We start from the raw sequence: 17,297 nt of genomic DNA on the forward strand, positions 1-17,297 counted from the left end.
TTCACTGTACAAAAGGTGATTATTACATTATAAGATGTTGATAGATTTGTTAAACAACATTATAGTAGAATAGAAAAAGGCAGGGCTTGCTTTACCAATGACATTGTTCTCCATTCCATCTAATATGTAAATCTAAAGCCACAGTTGATGCTTGCATGTGTACTTTATTCACTTGGCAGTTGCTCACTAACATGGTCATGCAAATAGTTTCTATGCTTTTGTTACTCTCTTCTTAGTGACTATTGCCTTCACAAATACTTCTGATAAAAAACTGCCCTTTATTTTATTTAATTATTTAAATGGACAATGCACATTAATAAACATATAAATGTAAATTTGCCAGAATTAGCCAATGGCTACTGCTACTTTCCACTATACTTTTTTTTATTTTTTGATTGCTATTTTTTTTATTGATCCACCACTTTTCAGCATTCACATTATAAGACTCAACATATCGTGATATGCAGAAAAAGTTAAACTGTGAAAGAAATTAGAGAGAAAATAAACATTGGTACCTCCAATATATATGTTATTGTTTTTAATAACACCAACAGCACATGACTTAAAAACTTTGCCAGAGATCAAAACTGTGCCAAATATAAAATGTTTGTGTTCTAAACCAGGTTTGCCCAGTTCTTCCTGTGCCCGCTGTTTGACGAGAGCTGTAAGGACCGGGAAGTGAACGCTGTGGACTCTGAGCATGAGAAGAACCTCATGAATGACGCCTGGAGGCTCTTTCAGCTGGAGAAGGCCACAGGAAACCCCAACCACCCCTTCAGTAAATTTGGAACAGGTAGAAGCCCTCATGGATTCCCACCTGTGTGAATAATGCAAACCCATGTTGGTCATATTGGTGCTTATAGTAATGCAGTTAGTATTACAATAGCTAGCAGTGGTGCCTTTAATTATTAATGGCACATCAATTTGCAGTTTACTGTTATTCTTATATGCATTGGACATTCCATTTTGCTTGAGTAGTAGCACCTAGAAACGCTCTATAAAAATAAACTGATGGGATTGAGAGTAGAGATCAGCTAGCCTGCCTTTATTAGTTCATGATTTAAATATTTTTTTGTTTTGTTTTAGTTATACTCCCATGGGATCTTTTTTGAAAATATCTTGTGAAGGAGATTACTCCAGTTTGAGTGCAGAGTTTGGCCTGCCCTGCTAGCTTACATTGACCTGATTTCTCTGGGCTTAAAATAACCACCTGATGGCACTGTAGGATTACACCATCTGTATTCTAGCAAAGAGAAAAAAGAATCAGACAGGCCTGAAAGCCAGGTTCTTTGAGCAGATGGGTGCAATCATCTCCATGCTGGTGCTTTTCATGCTTGAATGTTTGTTTTGTAACAAAGGAAACCTCACCCGTCACACTTGCGCCAGAGGCTTAATGCATATGAAACAAAGTCCACTCCTTGATACAGTAAGACTCAAAAGAAGTTGCACAATGTATCATGTTGCCATGTTTTGAATTGTTTTCCCCTACCTTAATTACGGTAGTCCCTCTATCGCGGTTGACCTTTCGCGGCCTCTGTGTTTCGCACATTTTTTTACAGTGCAATTTTGGATGCATTTTTTTACAGCGTATGAACGTGCATTGTGTTCTGCATCCTGATTGGTTATTGCTGCGTTCACCCACCAGCAACACATCCAACTGGGTGAGTTTCACTGCCGGCTGAAGCGAGGAGCTGTGCTCTTTTTTTTTTTTTTTTTCCTCCTCTCACAAACCACCGGTGAAAAAAACTGTTGTGATTAGCAGCTAATGCTATGCTAGCTCAGTGCTACAGAGAGAACTTTTACCTGCTACTACCACCTCCTCACTGATTCTCCTCCACACCTAATCCTTTTTAGTCCGGTCCCGGTTATAAAGGCCGTGTCATACAGCTCCAGGTGGTCACACACTCCATGGTTGAATGGGTGAATACACTGGTGTCCGTGTATAACGGCCTGACGTCATCGTCAACAAAGACTCTGAAAGCGTTCGGCATCAATGTCTGATCGCTAGCAGAGTGACTCTGAAGTGCTGTATGTTTGAAAACAAGTTTATGTTTTAAAATTTACAAAGGTTTGAACTTTGAGAGAAATGTTAATTCCTGTCTGAGAAAAGAGTGTAAAGTGTGGGGTTCTACAACCTTAAAACATGTATAATAAATAATTGTAAAAAATAAAGCTGACTACTTTGCGGATTTTGCCTATTGCGGGTTATTTTTAGAACGTAACCCCCGCGATAAACGAGGGACTACTGTACATCAAAAGCAGTAAAAACCAGTTGGTAGGGTTCACTAATGGTGGGTTTAAACAAAAGGTGCTCTGTCCTGAGTTGTTTAACACATCTAGATGCAAATACCATGAAATAAAAGCTGGAATTCTGAACTTTTGTCTCATATTCATGTTCTGATCTGAAACCCAAATGTCTTCAGTATACCACAAAAACAAAGGAATTGACCATGCCGTTCCAATACTTTTGGAGGGGAGTGTATGTTATCCATTAGTGCATCATGATGTGCTGTTTACTGATCTCTCAATAGGCTACATCAGTTCAATTACTGAACCTGTGAGATCACATTTCAATGGTAATGAAGATGAACTTAAAGAATATATCTTGGACTTACAAGTTTGTTTTTTATTGAATTAAAAGTTAAATCATCTCGCTGTGCCTATTTTTATTTTAATGGTTATGTGACGATCTATGACTACTGAACCCAAAACATGCCTCCCACCCACCCTCATAAATGGCTGTCCTGTTCTTCTTGCAGGTAACAAACTGACTTTGGAAACCAGACCTTCCAGAGACGGCATTGACGTTCGTCAGGAGCTTTTAAAGTTCCATTCAACATTTTACTCCTCCAACCTCATGGGGCTTTGTGTGTTAGGACGAGGTAAAATCACACACTTATGTTTACTCAAATTCTGGCTCTTTCAGCCGAACCAGTGGTTCCCAAACTCTTTCTGTTGCGTTCCCCTTTGAAGAATGAATTTTTGAAAAAATTCAGCTTCATCTGTGGTGAATGCAATTAAGACTTGTCTAAAAATAAGCATAGTCTGATCTATTTTGACCTCACTCAGACCATCACCTGGTCTTACTGTGAATTAAACCATCCTTCTACCTATCTTTGAGACCATAATAACAACAAAACAACATGACTGACCTTGGGGGCTGACCCGAGGAGATATAATGCATCTGGGGAAGACCCCTATTTCGATTTGCCTTTCTCGCATCATCTGAGGCCGGTAAGTTTTTCAAACCGATTATCCGTCACATTATTGTGCCGGTGCCTTGTGTCCCTGAGGATTGTTGACGGTCATTAGTGTTTTCGCAGTGTTATTTGCGGTTCAGTTTTTTGCATGCACACCTGCTGACATTTTTTTTTTCTTCACGCTGCCGCACAGCCTGTCGGCATGGGGTGAGCGGCTGATTTTCCTTTCCACTTGAAGGCTTACGCTATGTGGTATATTTGTTTAACTGTGTGCATTAGGAGAAGTTGTATCTCGGTATGTGTCCACTGTTCACTCTTGCGTCCGCGCACTGGAGTGCTGTTATGTTTTGGTGTGACAGCTGCTGCATGACATGCGTTGTTTACTCCCTCTGTTACGACAGAGCAGAGAAGTGTGAACTTGAGTGCATTAAGTGGCTGGTCTTTAATGGTTTAAGTTTTTTGGTTGTTTAACTCAGTTAAACGCTATATTGATTTTCCGTAGCTCTCGTACGCGGAAGCTGGAATGATTCCCCGCCCCTCCTCAAACGTTCGTGTATAAAGAGTGGGTAGAATTTTGTTGGCTTTACTGGCCAGTGTACATAATATTTTTTCAATATTAAGCACTGTCTCGAGCACTGTCCGCAGTATGTAGGCCTTTTTTTTCTTCCACTACAGTCAGAATTGTTTACTTCCTGCTGTAGTAGTGCATTTTGCCACCGAAAGCCTGCCGTTTTTGTGGGGTTACCATGGACCTACGTGATCGACCCCGTGAGTGTCCCTCTTGCTTGGCCAGAGCTCATCTAATGGATGATGTTGAGGAGCCTTGCCCGGCGGCAATAGGTTTACCCCTGGAGGAGAGGGCTCGGAGAGCAAGAGTAGAGGGGAATTCCCTCTAAGTTCTGGCCTCTTTTACCCATATACATAGGAGGGAAGGGACTGTGTGCACTCACTTAAATGTCAGCGGACATTCCCAGGGACATGTGAAAAAAACTATCCTGTGTGGATGCTGCCCCTCCAATACTCAGCCCTGCTCATTCCCCTGATGATGCATAGCTGCAGTTACTGGCTGCCATCCGTGGCTTATCTGACAAGATGGCCAGGATTGAGGCTCACGCTCAGTGTGTAGCCTTACCTCAAAGGGCTCTTTCTGCTGGAGTTTCCCCTGCACACCTGCCTGCATTTCAGGAATCATCTTGGTCCACCCAGATTCCTTATTCCTTTATGCTGAGTGCTTCCTTCTGAAGGAAGAGGTACATTCACAGACCAAGCAAGGTTATAGCTCATGGCAAGGCAGATTTATTTGTATAGCGCATTTCATACAGAAGGCAACTCAATGTGCTTTACATGATCAAAAAGTGCAACAGACAACAGCTTAAAATCAATAAGAACATTAACATTCATCTCACCAGGAGGAGTCTATATTGGTAGATGATGCTTCAGAAGGGCCTAGCCCCCCGATAGGGTTACAAGGGTTCTTAATGCTGCTAAAATTGTGGGACTGATAACTTCGATGAGAGCCCCTTGTCCAGCGGAGGGTGTGTGGACAGGGATTTCACAAACCGGGCCCTGACTATTCCAGCAGCAGATGACTACTGTCAGATGTTGAAGCGGGCTTGGAGTGCACATAGTAAGGCCCCTTAGTTTAATGCAGGGTGTCGGAGGCTGGCTAAGGCCCAGTATCCAACTGAGACTGGGATATGTGGAATGTGTGATTATGCCACCAGTGTAGAAGGAAATGGCATCTCTGACCCCTCGAAGGGAGTGTGACCAGATGGACCGGTTGGTGTCCATGACATATAATTCTGCTGCTTGTGCAGCTCGGGTTGGGAATGCATTTGCTATCCAGTCAGCAGCTATTTGAAAGATTGCTAACACAGGTGATCAGGACACAAGCGGTTTAATAGATGCTGCTCTCTCCACTCTCTCTTAGCTCACCAGAGTTGTTGGCTCAGCTATATCAGCAGCCACGCTGACCCACAGACAGATCTACATGGCACAGACAACCGTCCCTAATAATCAGGAAAGAACTGCTTAAAATTCCAGTGGAAGTAGGCAGAATGTTGCACTCTGATTCTCAGTGTGTTGGTAAAGGCAGAGCAGTCTCTGTGAACTAGTGTATTCAGCGTGTATTTAGACACCCGGGGGCACCAAAACAGTGCTCGGTGAGTCAATGGTACCCATTTCATGCTACGTGGGGCCCTCAGGTGCACCAGACTCATGGCAGGCACCAGGGGTTCAACACCCCGACCTTTGCTGTGGGGAGACCTCAAAAGCCCTTTCAGCCCAGACCTGCATCGAGGGGGGTTTTTCAGCAGAGACGGCCCCCCAAAGGTTCAAGGCCCAGGGGGCGTCTGCGTAGGAGTGGAGGGGCCTCCGCCGAAGTTTTCTCCCGACTGTGCCTACAAAGTTGGGTGGAGACTGTTTCAGATCCTTGGGTCCTAGCAACTGTCGCAAGGGGTTACAGACTTCAACTTTGGCAGTGGCCCCATCTTTCTCTAGGGTCCGTGTAACAACAGTGAAGGACTTAATGCAGGCTAACATCATGACAGAGGAGATCACAGCACTGCTTCAAAAGGTCGCCATTGTGAGGTTAAGCCTGAACAAACGGCATACTGGCTTTTATTCAACTTATTTCCTGGCTCCGAAAAAGGATGGGGGCTCCACCCTAATGTTGTGGTAGTCAAGACCGGTCTTGGTCTCGAGACCAAATTTTAAAGGCGTCGGTCTCGTCTCGGACTCTGAAGCATTTTGACTCGGGTCTTGTTGCGGACTTGAAATTTTCTCTCAAGACCGTTCGAGACCAGCACTAATGCCTGCTATTTTTAAACTTTTTTATAATGTGATGATAACGCGGAAAAGAACCGGATAAAACAATCTTTTATTCATTCTTTAATCCACCCCGTATAATGACCGCAACCTTCCCTAATGTGACTGAGTGACGTGTGTGACACACTCGTGTGTGTGTGTGTGTGTGTGTGTGTGTGTGTGTGTGTGTCTGTGTGTCTGTCTGGCTACGGTGTCAGTTTGGACCGCAGAGCGCAAGGGAGATATGAACCGGTAAAAATCCCAGTAAAACTCCAGAAAACAATCACCATGAATAAATATTTACTCCCTGGTAAAATATAGTAGCTCTAACAACAGGAAAAATGATAAACTAATGATATTACAGCCTATATATGCAATACGGGGACGCACTTACTCCGCCTCTGGGTCCTAGTGCCAGCCGGCCGGTGAAGCCTGTTCCGTTTACCGAGATCCGTGTGTGTTTAATAAGTTTGTGTGTGTCCGTGTGAAAGTCTGCATGTTTATGCCTCTGTCCATCCACTCTTTTCATTATATCCATGTCTTTTAAGGCTTTATTACATAGTGTCGGCTGTAGTCCGGGCCGCCGCCATCTTGGATTATGTTGTCACCAGCGCGTCAACACAAATCGCACAAGCTCAGAATGACTCAAATAACTGTAGAGGTCTTATATTAGTCTATTATCTTTTTAAAGTGGTGTTTTTTTGTGGCTTTAGACTTCAATTACATTTATGTGTATAATATGTTCCCCACAATATAAACAGGTTCAAAATATAATTGTTTTATAGTTTCTGTTTCCACTGTATCCAGAATAATAATAATTCTCAACAATAACTATTGATTGATTTGTCACATGACTGTTTCAGAGTTTGAGTTTGTTTTATTTAGTTTCACATCTACCTGTAGCTCTTTGTTTTTTAGACTACTGACAACTTGTTTGTAGTTTTATTTCAGAAAGTTTCAGTTTTACAGTTACAGTTGGAAATCTTTGTTAAATATCCTAGTTACATTACAGCAACTAAATTAAACTATATCAACTAAGTGAATTAATAAAAATGGCCTGTGTAAAGGCTTTTTAAAACTAAAAAATTATCATTATTTCTTGGCAGAAATGCTTTTAAACACTTGCTGTACATTCAGCTGACATAAAAATCTTGTTTTCAAATGTGTAGAATAATTGTGAATTTATCAGAAGCAGTAGTAGTTTTAATATTTTAGTAATTTTTTTGCAGGCACCTTTTTTGTCCGTCAAATGTATTTAAAATAGACAAATTAAAGAGAGACTGTTATTTAACTGTCGAACCTTGTCATAATTTTATTTATTTATATATTTTTTTAAATTGAAAAAAATAAATGTTTATGGTCTCGGTCTTGGTCTTGACTCGGTCTCGGCTTCCGAAAGTCTTGGTCTTGTCTTGGTCTCAGGCAAGTCTTGGTCTCGGATAGTGTGGTCTTGAACACAACACTACTCCACCCTATCCTGGACCTCAGGAGCCTGAACGTGTACTTAAAAACTCCACTGTTCAAGATGCTACACACGAGGCAGGCTTGGACTCTGTAAAGCCAGCACAATGGTTTACCACTCTTGACCTCCAAGATACATACTGTTTTTCCATGTTCCAATCTTCAGAGAACTTTGGAAGTTTCTCCGGTTTGCCTTTCAAGACCAGGCCTACAAATTCAGAGTCCTACCATTTGGTCTCTCCCTGTCACCGAAGGTCTTCACAAGAGTAGTGATGGCAGCCCTGTCACCACTGCAGAAGATAAGACTGAAGATAATGCCGTATCTCAACGATTGGCTGATTTGTGCTGCGTCTCACGAACAAGCTACAGAGAACACAAATATGTTGCTGACACATATTCAGTCACTCGTCTTCAAAGTGAATTTTGAGACGAGCAACTTGGAGCCACGGAAAGTCACAATAAAGGCAAATCTTTCCCCCCAGAGGGTAACCAAAGTTCTAGCAACCCTTCGCACCTTCCGTGCGGGCAGACGTCTGACGCAGAGTCCTGCTAATAGCACCACACTTGCCCCGGAATTGCTGGTTTCCAACTCTTCTTCGTCTCATTTACGGAAGACCATGGCCAATCACAGTCAGGGCGGACCAACTGTCTCAAGCATTTGGGCAAATCTGGCACCCAAACACAGCTGTCCTACAGCTGTGGGCTTGGCCCCTACTGAGTTTACCTCTCAGGGTCTGATTGCGGCTGTCTTGGATACTATAAGCATTGCCAGGGCACCTTCCACAAGGGCCAATTACCATCAGAGATGGATGTTTTCTTCTTTGTGCCAGAACAAAGGGCTGGACACTTCCACCTGCCCTCTGGCCTCTGTGCTCCAGTTTCTCCAATCTCTCCTGGAGTTGGAGAGGGCTGCTAACACCCTGAGGGTTTAGTCCGTGGCTATCTCTGTGTTCCATGAGCCGGTAGAAGGGCTTTCTGTGGGGAAGCATCCTCTGGTATCTCAATTTCTCAAGGGGGCCAGTCGTTTACGACCTGGCAAGTGTCTGAGAACACCTTTATGGGACCTTCCTCTAGTGTTGAGGTCATTAGCCGGAACCCCTTATCAACCACTGGAGCAGACTACTCTTAAGTTTTTGTCACATAAGACAGCCTTTCTTTTAGCTATGTGTTCTGCTAAAAGGGTGAGCAAGCTCCACGCGCTCCAAACACAACAGCTGAGACAGAAACATACTCAGCTGTTTGTTTGTTATGGTGGTAAGCGCTTGGGACAGTCACTATCTAAACAATGCCTGTCTCACTGGCTGGTCGACACCATTTCTCAGTCCTATTAATCTTAAGGGCTCTCAGTTCCTGGGGACCTGGTGGCTCACTTGACATGCAGTGTGGCTACCTTGTGGGCAGTATAAAGGGGCATCATGGAGCACTCCATGTACTTTTGCCAGGATTTACAGAGTCAATGGGACAGCTGCAGCGATCGGTTCCACTATTCTTATGTCAGCCGCTGAACTTACTGATAAGGTGGTGACAGAGGTTCCTCGCAACCTTGTTGCCGTGACTCATCCATGGTAACACTGGATGATGGTCTGGGTGAGTCAAAATAGATCGTAAGTTATGTCCATAACTATAGATTTATGAGACCGAACAATGACCGCTCTTGTCGCTCTGAACTGATGGAGGCGTTCCAGGCAAGAGGTGTCTGCCTCGGGTCAGCCCACTAAGGTCAGTCATGTGACTTTGTTGTTATTATGGTCTCGAAGATGGGTAGATGGATGGCTTCATTCATGGTAAGTCTAGGTGACGGTCATTGTTCGGTATCATAGATCCATAGTTATGGACATAATGTGTTATTTATCTCTCATGCTATTTTTATAGCTGTACAGGACTGGAATATTTTGAAACATTTTTCTCATTTAAACCACTTAAAGCATAATAAAATAAACATTTTATTTATGGTACCATCAACCTTTATTACTTCAGCTAAGGAGGTAATATTTTCATCTGTGTTTATTTGTTTAGTCTGGTAGCAGGATTATGTCAAAATAATTTATACAGATTTTCACAAAATTTGAACCAAAAATTGACACTGGCAATTTCTTTATAAGCCTTTAACGTGTGAACTATAATGGTACTATGATCAGGAATACTGATCCATTTAACTGCAAACATCTAGATAGAGGATCTTTGGACTTGGCTAAAGTTTGCGCATTCTTTACATTTAGGTTCAAGGTCGTCTTTGCAAGCGCTCTATATTTTATTTTTTTAGGGAGTTGTTTATATTTTTGAAATTCGAATGAAAAGTTTTTATTGTGAATCTAATAAATGCTTTATTTTTCCACTCCCTACCCTTAGAGTCACTAGATGATCTGACTTCCAAGGTTGTTAAACTCTTTGGAGAAGTGGAGAACAAAAACGTGCCTATCCCAGAATTTCCAGAGCATCCCTTCCAGGAAGAACACCTCAGAGTAAGTGGTTGAGCTAAAAAAAAATGTTATGTACCTCGTGCTCAACTGTGATGCTACCGATAAAAATATGAATATTTTTAGTAGATAAATGCAAAAAGGGGTGCTCATTTATTAAATTTAGTTTTAAAAACACAAACTCATTCTCCCTGTACATTATGTAGCAAAACATTTTATATTGTGCATGTTTTTCTGAGCAGTGAAACTTTGACACTGAACTCTTAGTCTTTATTTGTGAGATTTCATCTGAGTAGCTGCAAATTATTTTTGTTTTCATTTCAGCAATTCTACAAAGTGGTTCCAATTAAAGACATAAGGAACCTCTATGTGACGTTCCCTATTCCAGACCTGCAGAAGTATTACAAATCTAACCCTGGACATTACCTGGGACATCTGATTGGCCACGAGGGACCGGGAAGTTTGTTATCTGAGCTCAAATCAAAAGGTACTTCTGCTCTGTGTTGACCTTAAAAACATTTGTGAATCATTTTTAAAGTCGTGTTGGCCAATAGTTCAGTTTTGATGGACTGGTGGCTCTGGATATAAGTTCCTCTCCGATTCAATGAATTATTGAAGAGACAAAATATTTGTCAGATTATCTGGTTAATTAAAGACTCCTTTTTTGTTTGATGTTAAAATACATGTGGTGTTAAATGACTTTTCTAAGATTGATGGTTTATTGTGTTATCAGTGGTTACATTTACTCCTTTTAAAGAGTGATATTTCTACTTGTGTTTTTAAGGATGGGTGAATACACTTGTTGGTGGACAGAAAGAAGGTGCTAAAGGATTTATGTTCTTTATCATCAATGTGGATTTGACAGAGGAGGGCCTTTGTAAGTACTGCTTTGCTCCAGTTGGTGGCTCATCTTTGGTGTTTTAGTTTTTTAGTTTATTTTTGCATGTTATGAACAAATGTAAAAGTTGGTCTGATTGTCCAACGTGCGCATAACAGAAATGCAAATGATTATCAGAGGTCTGAAGAGTGTGTTTCACTGCAGTGCACGTTGAGGACATCATCTTCCACATGTTCCAGTACATCCAAAAGCTACGCACTGAAGGACCTCAGGAGTGGGTATTTAATGAGTGCAAGGTAAGTTTTGTTCACACTCTGCTGAAGCTGCACATATGTCTCCCACTCACAGGAAGGATGAAAACATAATAAATCAGCAGATGCACAGAAAACAGGCTGTAGATTCAAATCTGCATCCTCCAAATTTCATCCTAATGTTCCAAGTCGCATAAAAATACATAATTTATTTCCTTTGCCTCACTGTAGACAAACAGAACATTAACAAAGGTTTATGCAGTTGAGTGCTGCCTCTTTGTGCATCTCACTGTAGGTTTCATCTGTTGTTTTCTTTGTTGTTTATGTAGGATCTAAACAAAGTGGCCTTCAGGTTTAAAGACAAAGAGCGACCCCGGGGCTACACCTCAAAAGTGGCTGGATTACTACATGTAGGTCTCCACTCCTGCTACAATAATGTGTTCCCATTGAGACTGGAATTGTTTACTTGGCTTATTTAGGCCTGTCTGGGCTCCCATTCATTTTCTTAGGTTGTATTCATTGTACAAGCTTTTATAATGCAGATTTGCAACAACTGCAACTATTTTAAATAGCAAAAAGGATTTGCAGTAACATTGATAAAGTAGCCTGAGTGTTGCTGAAATCTCATTTTCTGATTCTTTTTTTCCACACTGGTAAGGAATTTATTATCTGTGCAGCTTTAAGATAAGATTTAGATTCACAATTTCTCATGTTTAGTTCCCTTTAGCAGCAGCAGCAGTAGCAGAAAACCTGTTTCAGATTAAGTTTGGGGAAAACTTTAAACGCACACCCCAGTAATGTGTCAATCCCCCCCGACCCAACCCACCCCCGCTTCTTCCAGTACTATCCTCTGGAAGAAGTTCTAGCAGCAGAATACCGTTTGGAAGACTTCCGACCAGATCTGATTGAGATGGTGCTGGATAAACTAAGGCCAGAGCAAGTCAGGTCAGTGACGGGAAAAATTAATATTCATCAGACTCTCACACAAGATGCTTTTTTCAGATCTGAGTTCATCACAGTTTTGTTTTCATTATTCACCTTTAAATCACTGTTTTGTAAGCCCAGCACACATCACATTAAGAGTCATTCCGAGTAGTGCCTTTGCTCTGATACTAAAGATGGTCTGTGCGATATTTGAATGAAGCAGCTTTTTAATTTTCTCTGACGAACAAAAAAAGGCCAGACGGCTTGAAATAATTGATTAGCAGTTCCACAGCTAAGAGGGTTCATTTGTTCTATCAGGGGATGGATGTGTGCACACATACATTATCAAGTTTTATCCTCCTACATGGAAAAAATCTTTGATCCCCAGAGTGTTTTAGATTAAAAAAAAAAAAAGTTGGACAAATTAAGAAAAATCTTTAACAAACTTGCTCAGCATATTCAGGGATAATTGAAATAGTCAGTGTAATTTAAAATTCAATATAACAAGAGTAACCAGAGGCAACTGCTTATATTATCAGTTCTGGACTAAGTTCATGGGTTTCAATTACTCTACAAACTATGAAGTGCCCTTGTTTTTTTGTTATAGTTGGTTTGCTTCTTTTCTTAGACTTAACATTTTAACTAAGTGTTTTCATTTAACGCATCCCTTTCTAGTCTTCTAATGTGGAGGCAACCTTTCCATCTTCTCTCTTGATTCAATTGATGTCAGCATCTGACTTTGTCTTTTCTAGTCACATGTTTGTTAAATGGCTTGCCTAAAAAATGTGATAAATGTTAAGAGATGAACACTGTTTATGGCCTGCTTTAACCACTTTGATTCAAGGTTCAGCTTGTCCGAAGGTCAGAAATTGTCTTTAGATTAACTTTTCTGTAGGAAGGTTCAACATATACAAGACTAGTATGTCTCTTGCTCTTCTCCTCTGAGCTCTGACATTAACAAAAGATCCCCCCTAGAATTTTTGGTTCACTTGTTATTTGAGACCATTGTCTGTAACTCTGGAAAAGATTAGTGTCTGATCTACTGGGACGGGTCAGACTGGTATGCTGAGATAATTTTGTATTTTAGGAGCTGCTTCCAATGTGGACTTACTATAATTTTTTTGTAGCATGATTTATTTTTTCCCTTTACTTTTCCAGAGTTGCTGTGGTTTCAAAATCCTTTGAGGGGCAAACGGACAAAACGGAGGAATGGTACGGCACGCAGTACAAACAAGAGGCCATCTCTGAAGAGACCATTCAGGTGAATGACCCAAGTCTAGTTACTCAAAGCCAGAAGGTCTACAATTTCCTGCTGTGTCAAGTTTAATGCAACACGATTGTTGATTGTTTACTTGTGTTCCAGAAATGGGCAAATGCAGACCTTAATGGCAAATTTAAATTACCCATGAAAAACGAGTTCATTCCCACTAACTTTGAGATCTACTCTTTGGAGAAAGACTCTCCCTCCGTTCCAACGCTCATCAAGGCAAGTAGGGCTTGTTCTCTCTGCTCAGCAATTAATAAAATGATTTTTTTTTTTTGGATATGTTTTTTAACAAACGGTACGAAACAACATGTTTTTGTAGACGGTCACTGTTTTGCTTGTAACTTGAAAAATATGTTTATCAGCAAGTAGTTAGAACGCAAAACAAAATCTACCAAAGCAGCTTTCATTCTGTAATTCTGTAAATCTTTTGTCTGTCATTTAAATTATATCAAAATAATTATTTGTTGTTTTCTTTCAGGACACTGCTATGAGTAAGGTGTGGTTCAAGCAGGACGACAAATTCTTTCTGCCGAAGGCCTGCCTGAACTTTGAGTTTTTTAGGTATGTGACGTAAAGTATTCAGTCCCATTTTTGTCTGGTTTTCCCTTGTATATGAACTGTTTCAGTGCAGCACTCGGCTGCTAATCTACCTTTCAGATGAGACCAGCAACAAGCCCAAGATGTATAGATGTTAATAGAACTTTCTATTTCCCAAGCTCAAAGATGCTCATTTAATTAATCAACTGTGGTAGAATGATTATGCATAATGCTATTTGGTTCTACAGGAGTGGTATTTGTAATTTCCTAAACAATGTTTTAAAGTGTCTGCAAAATGAATTGTTGGTGCTTAAACCAAACGGTATTTTCCAGTTGTGGTTTTTATGAATGTAAAGCGCTAATATATCGGCATTTTTATGTTATCACACAAGAAAGGTGATTATATTCGAGATGAAGTGGAAGAGCAATCGCGCATGAGAAAAGCAGAAGTGACGTAAAGAAGGAACGTCTACTTGTTTGAATTACCAATGGCATTGTCCACTCGTATTCATGTGCAGATGTTTTGCATATTGGTTCTGGCAGCAGAGACAGAGGACACAAAGCATTGATTGGTTGGTAAATTGACTCCCATTAAGTTAAAGCTGCTGGAGACGATAATTTTATAATCCGATAGACATAGCGTAGGGCTTATTTTTATTTTAGTTTCTTCCCTGTACTCCACGTGATATTGCCTCACTGTGCGAGAGATTAAATATAGTCCAGGTTTGGAATTTTCCATGTAAAATTTGCAATAACTTTCAGTCTATGAAAACACCAGAAATGTTTTGGGAAGTCACTTTAGCAGAGTTTATGGGGAAAAAGCAAAAAAGAAGTAAAATCACTTCTGTGCTTCCGTCTACGGGACTACACATCCCACAATGCGTGAAACTTTAGAGAGTAACAACAGTGTTTGAATGCTCACCTTTACCTCACCTGTAGCTGATCCCAGCCTTAGAAATCATTTCTAAAGCTAAATCAGAAGTGTCAGGCTCCTCAAAACAATGTGTTGGCGAGTGTTTAGAACAAATGATGCTGCTGTCAGTCGGACAAGACTAACAATCTCTATTCAGTTTTACCATTCAAATATGGGAATGAATGTAGACTACCTGATTTTGTTAAGGTGTTGCTACACTCACCAGTAATGCATCTTTACTCCTGTTTTGTAAATTTGATGGAATGTTGAACTCCTCCGTTCCTTGTATGTATGTATGGCTGAAGTACTTTGTCATTATTTAGTAATGCTCTTTTATCTCCTTGAGTGAGAACAATTTAGTATCTCTACACTGTTTGTGTGCATCAGGTGATTACTGCCATTCTCTTTTCAGCCCGTTTGCGTACGTGGACCCTTTGCATTGTAACATGGCGTATTTATACCTGGAGCTCCTCAAGGACTCCCTCAACGAGTATGCATATGCAGCCGAGCTAGCTGGCTTGAACTATGACCTTCAAAATACCGTCTATGGGATGTATGTAAGTATTAAGAGTTGCTCTCCCAACCCTGTGTTGTCCTCACGACACATCTCAGATGGGAACGGTTCCCCCCACCCCCCCATCATCCTTCACTGCACACCTGCCCCAGGAACAGCCAGGCCTTGGTAATTTAACTATTTTGACCACATCTGTAGCCACTTTGAAAGGCTTGTTAAGGGATCCTAAATCTCATAGATTTTTTAAGATCAAATTGTCATGAAAATAATTCCCACCCCTGGCCTGGCTGACCTTTTGCCCTCTTTTACTCATCTTTATCTTCATTTTGCATCCCTTTCTTTCCTAGTCGGAGGCCTTTTATTTCTTTCTCCAATCTCTTTTTTGCCTTGTTTAGTCGTGCGTTGTTTTTCTTTGTATTGTACTGTAGTTTTTTTGCGGGAACGAAAACTGGTCATGTGGCTGCATATACATACTCTTCTCATTCTTCTCCTCTGTTTTTTTAATTTTATTTTTGATCACCATTCATCCTCAACAAACCATGTTGTCCTCTACTTTTGTCCTTTCTTTCCTCCATTAGTCGCTACCTTTATGCAGACCCCCTGCACTGCAACATGACCTACTTGTTACTCAGGTTACTGAAGGATGATTTAAAAGAGTATACATATGCAGCCCGCCTGGCCGGGCTGTTCTATGGCGTAGCCTCAGGGATGAATGCCATCCTCGTAAGTAAGACATCAGAGGCTGAAGGAACTAATGGGAGGCTTTTATTAGAGTCACTATTGCATTTCTCAGCTCAGATTGATTTTGTGAGGTGCTATCCTGTAAGTCCAAACTATAATTAGCACTGGAAAGGAGGTATGTTTTTTTTTTTTTACTCCTTTTTTAAATCATTACTGTAATAAAGTAAAACTCCGATCCAACAAACATAAGAGAATTCAAAATCATTGTTTGGACAATGTAAATTTTAAACTTCAGGATACACTGTCTGCTTTATAAGCATTGTGTTTATTACAGATTCACTTTCAACCTCTAATTTTGATTTCTAGATTCACAAACAAATTGTTGCCTCTGCAGGTTGTTGTTTTTATCTTAGTAACTATTAATCACTTTGAGCGTGTAACCACTTACAGAAATGCATAAAATTAACATGAGGGCTCATTTATTCTGCAAACACAATGAGTCTGTGTTGAAAGTGGATCTGTATTCAGGAGGTTTCACAGTTTAAATCCCCTGTATCTGTACGTATGCCAACAAGCCTAACATTGCACTGCAAATAAGAGCTTTTTGAAGTGGTGTTGGGTTGCCAGATTGTTTTAAAGCTTCCACACTGACTTTGTGACATGAATGCATTAGCTGCTTTCTCACCAGAACACCTGACCGCAGTGCTCAGTCAAATAAGGTTAACAAACATGTGGTGCAGGTGTTGGATGGGCTTAAGAAACAAATGGCTCATCACTAGTATTAGACAGGTGAGCTGTATGTTCAATATATGATATCAATAGTTATTACTGTGAACGTGTGTCACCACCAGGGACTCAGTGGCAGACTGAGGTGAAGGAAGGGATGGATGGTGATTTATAAATTGAAAGATTTTGATAACCTGGGCTGTTCAGGGCAGTTTATATATATGTGTGTGTGTGTGTGTGTGTAACTGTTGAGGTTTCATTTATTCAGACAACTCTTTTGGCAGTCAAAACAATTCAGGAAATCTAAGTTAATTTCCTGAATTGTTTTGACTGCCAGAATAAATATGTTCCCTCATCCTGTCAACAGGGACACATGAAAGCGAACAGTAGATGCCTCTGAAGTGACATGTCACGAGATCAAAGTAAATTTCCTGAAAAAAGTTGTCTAAATAAATGAAACATTAACATATTATTTCAAAAAGAAGACAAAAATGAATTCCCTGGAATTAGTTAGTTTAGGTATATCTTCATGTTTTAATATTACAACCAACTCTATTCTTCCATCGTCTTTATCGGCCAAACATTTGAGTCATGCAGCAGCTATTGCTAAGACGCTCCTGACGTCTAGTTTTACTGTTCTTAGGGATAGAAGTAGCTCTGAGCCTCCACACTGCATTTCCTTATATACAGTTTTTAAGGTCGACAGACACACACATATTCTTAATAGTTATTAGTGGCACTTCGGTCATGTGATCTTTGGTGA

The 17,297-nt window shown here is 40.6% G+C and overlaps 1 protein-coding gene across 3 annotated transcripts in view; it reads left to right on the forward strand.

Moving 5' to 3' along the window:
* ide (insulin-degrading enzyme) overlaps positions 1-17,297 on the forward strand; it is a 43,863-nt gene that overhangs the window by 16,938 nt on the left and 9,628 nt on the right. For 2 of the 3 annotated variants that reach the window (XM_028469446.1, XM_028469448.1), the window contains exons 4-15: positions 624-793; positions 2,760-2,882; positions 9,816-9,928; positions 10,208-10,370; positions 10,668-10,760; positions 10,926-11,017; positions 11,302-11,382; positions 11,814-11,917; positions 13,055-13,157; positions 13,260-13,382; positions 13,642-13,724; positions 15,026-15,170. In XM_028469446.1, the coding sequence (XP_028325247.1) occupies positions 624-793; positions 2,760-2,882; positions 9,816-9,928; positions 10,208-10,370; positions 10,668-10,760; positions 10,926-11,017; positions 11,302-11,382; positions 11,814-11,917; positions 13,055-13,157; positions 13,260-13,382; positions 13,642-13,724; positions 15,026-15,170 (1,393 nt within the window). Of the gene's footprint in view, positions 1-623; positions 794-2,759; positions 2,883-9,815; positions 9,929-10,207; positions 10,371-10,667; positions 10,761-10,925; positions 11,018-11,301; positions 11,383-11,813; positions 11,918-13,054; positions 13,158-13,259; positions 13,383-13,641; positions 13,725-15,025; positions 15,171-15,705; positions 15,851-17,297 lie in introns of all 3 variants that reach the window. The other variant, XM_028469447.1, reaches the window with a different exon arrangement.

Source organism: Gouania willdenowi, chromosome 15, assembly GCF_900634775.1.
Source record: "Gouania willdenowi chromosome 15, fGouWil2.1, whole genome shotgun sequence".
Classification (NCBI taxonomy): Eukaryota; Metazoa; Chordata; class Actinopteri; order Blenniiformes; family Gobiesocidae; genus Gouania; species Gouania willdenowi.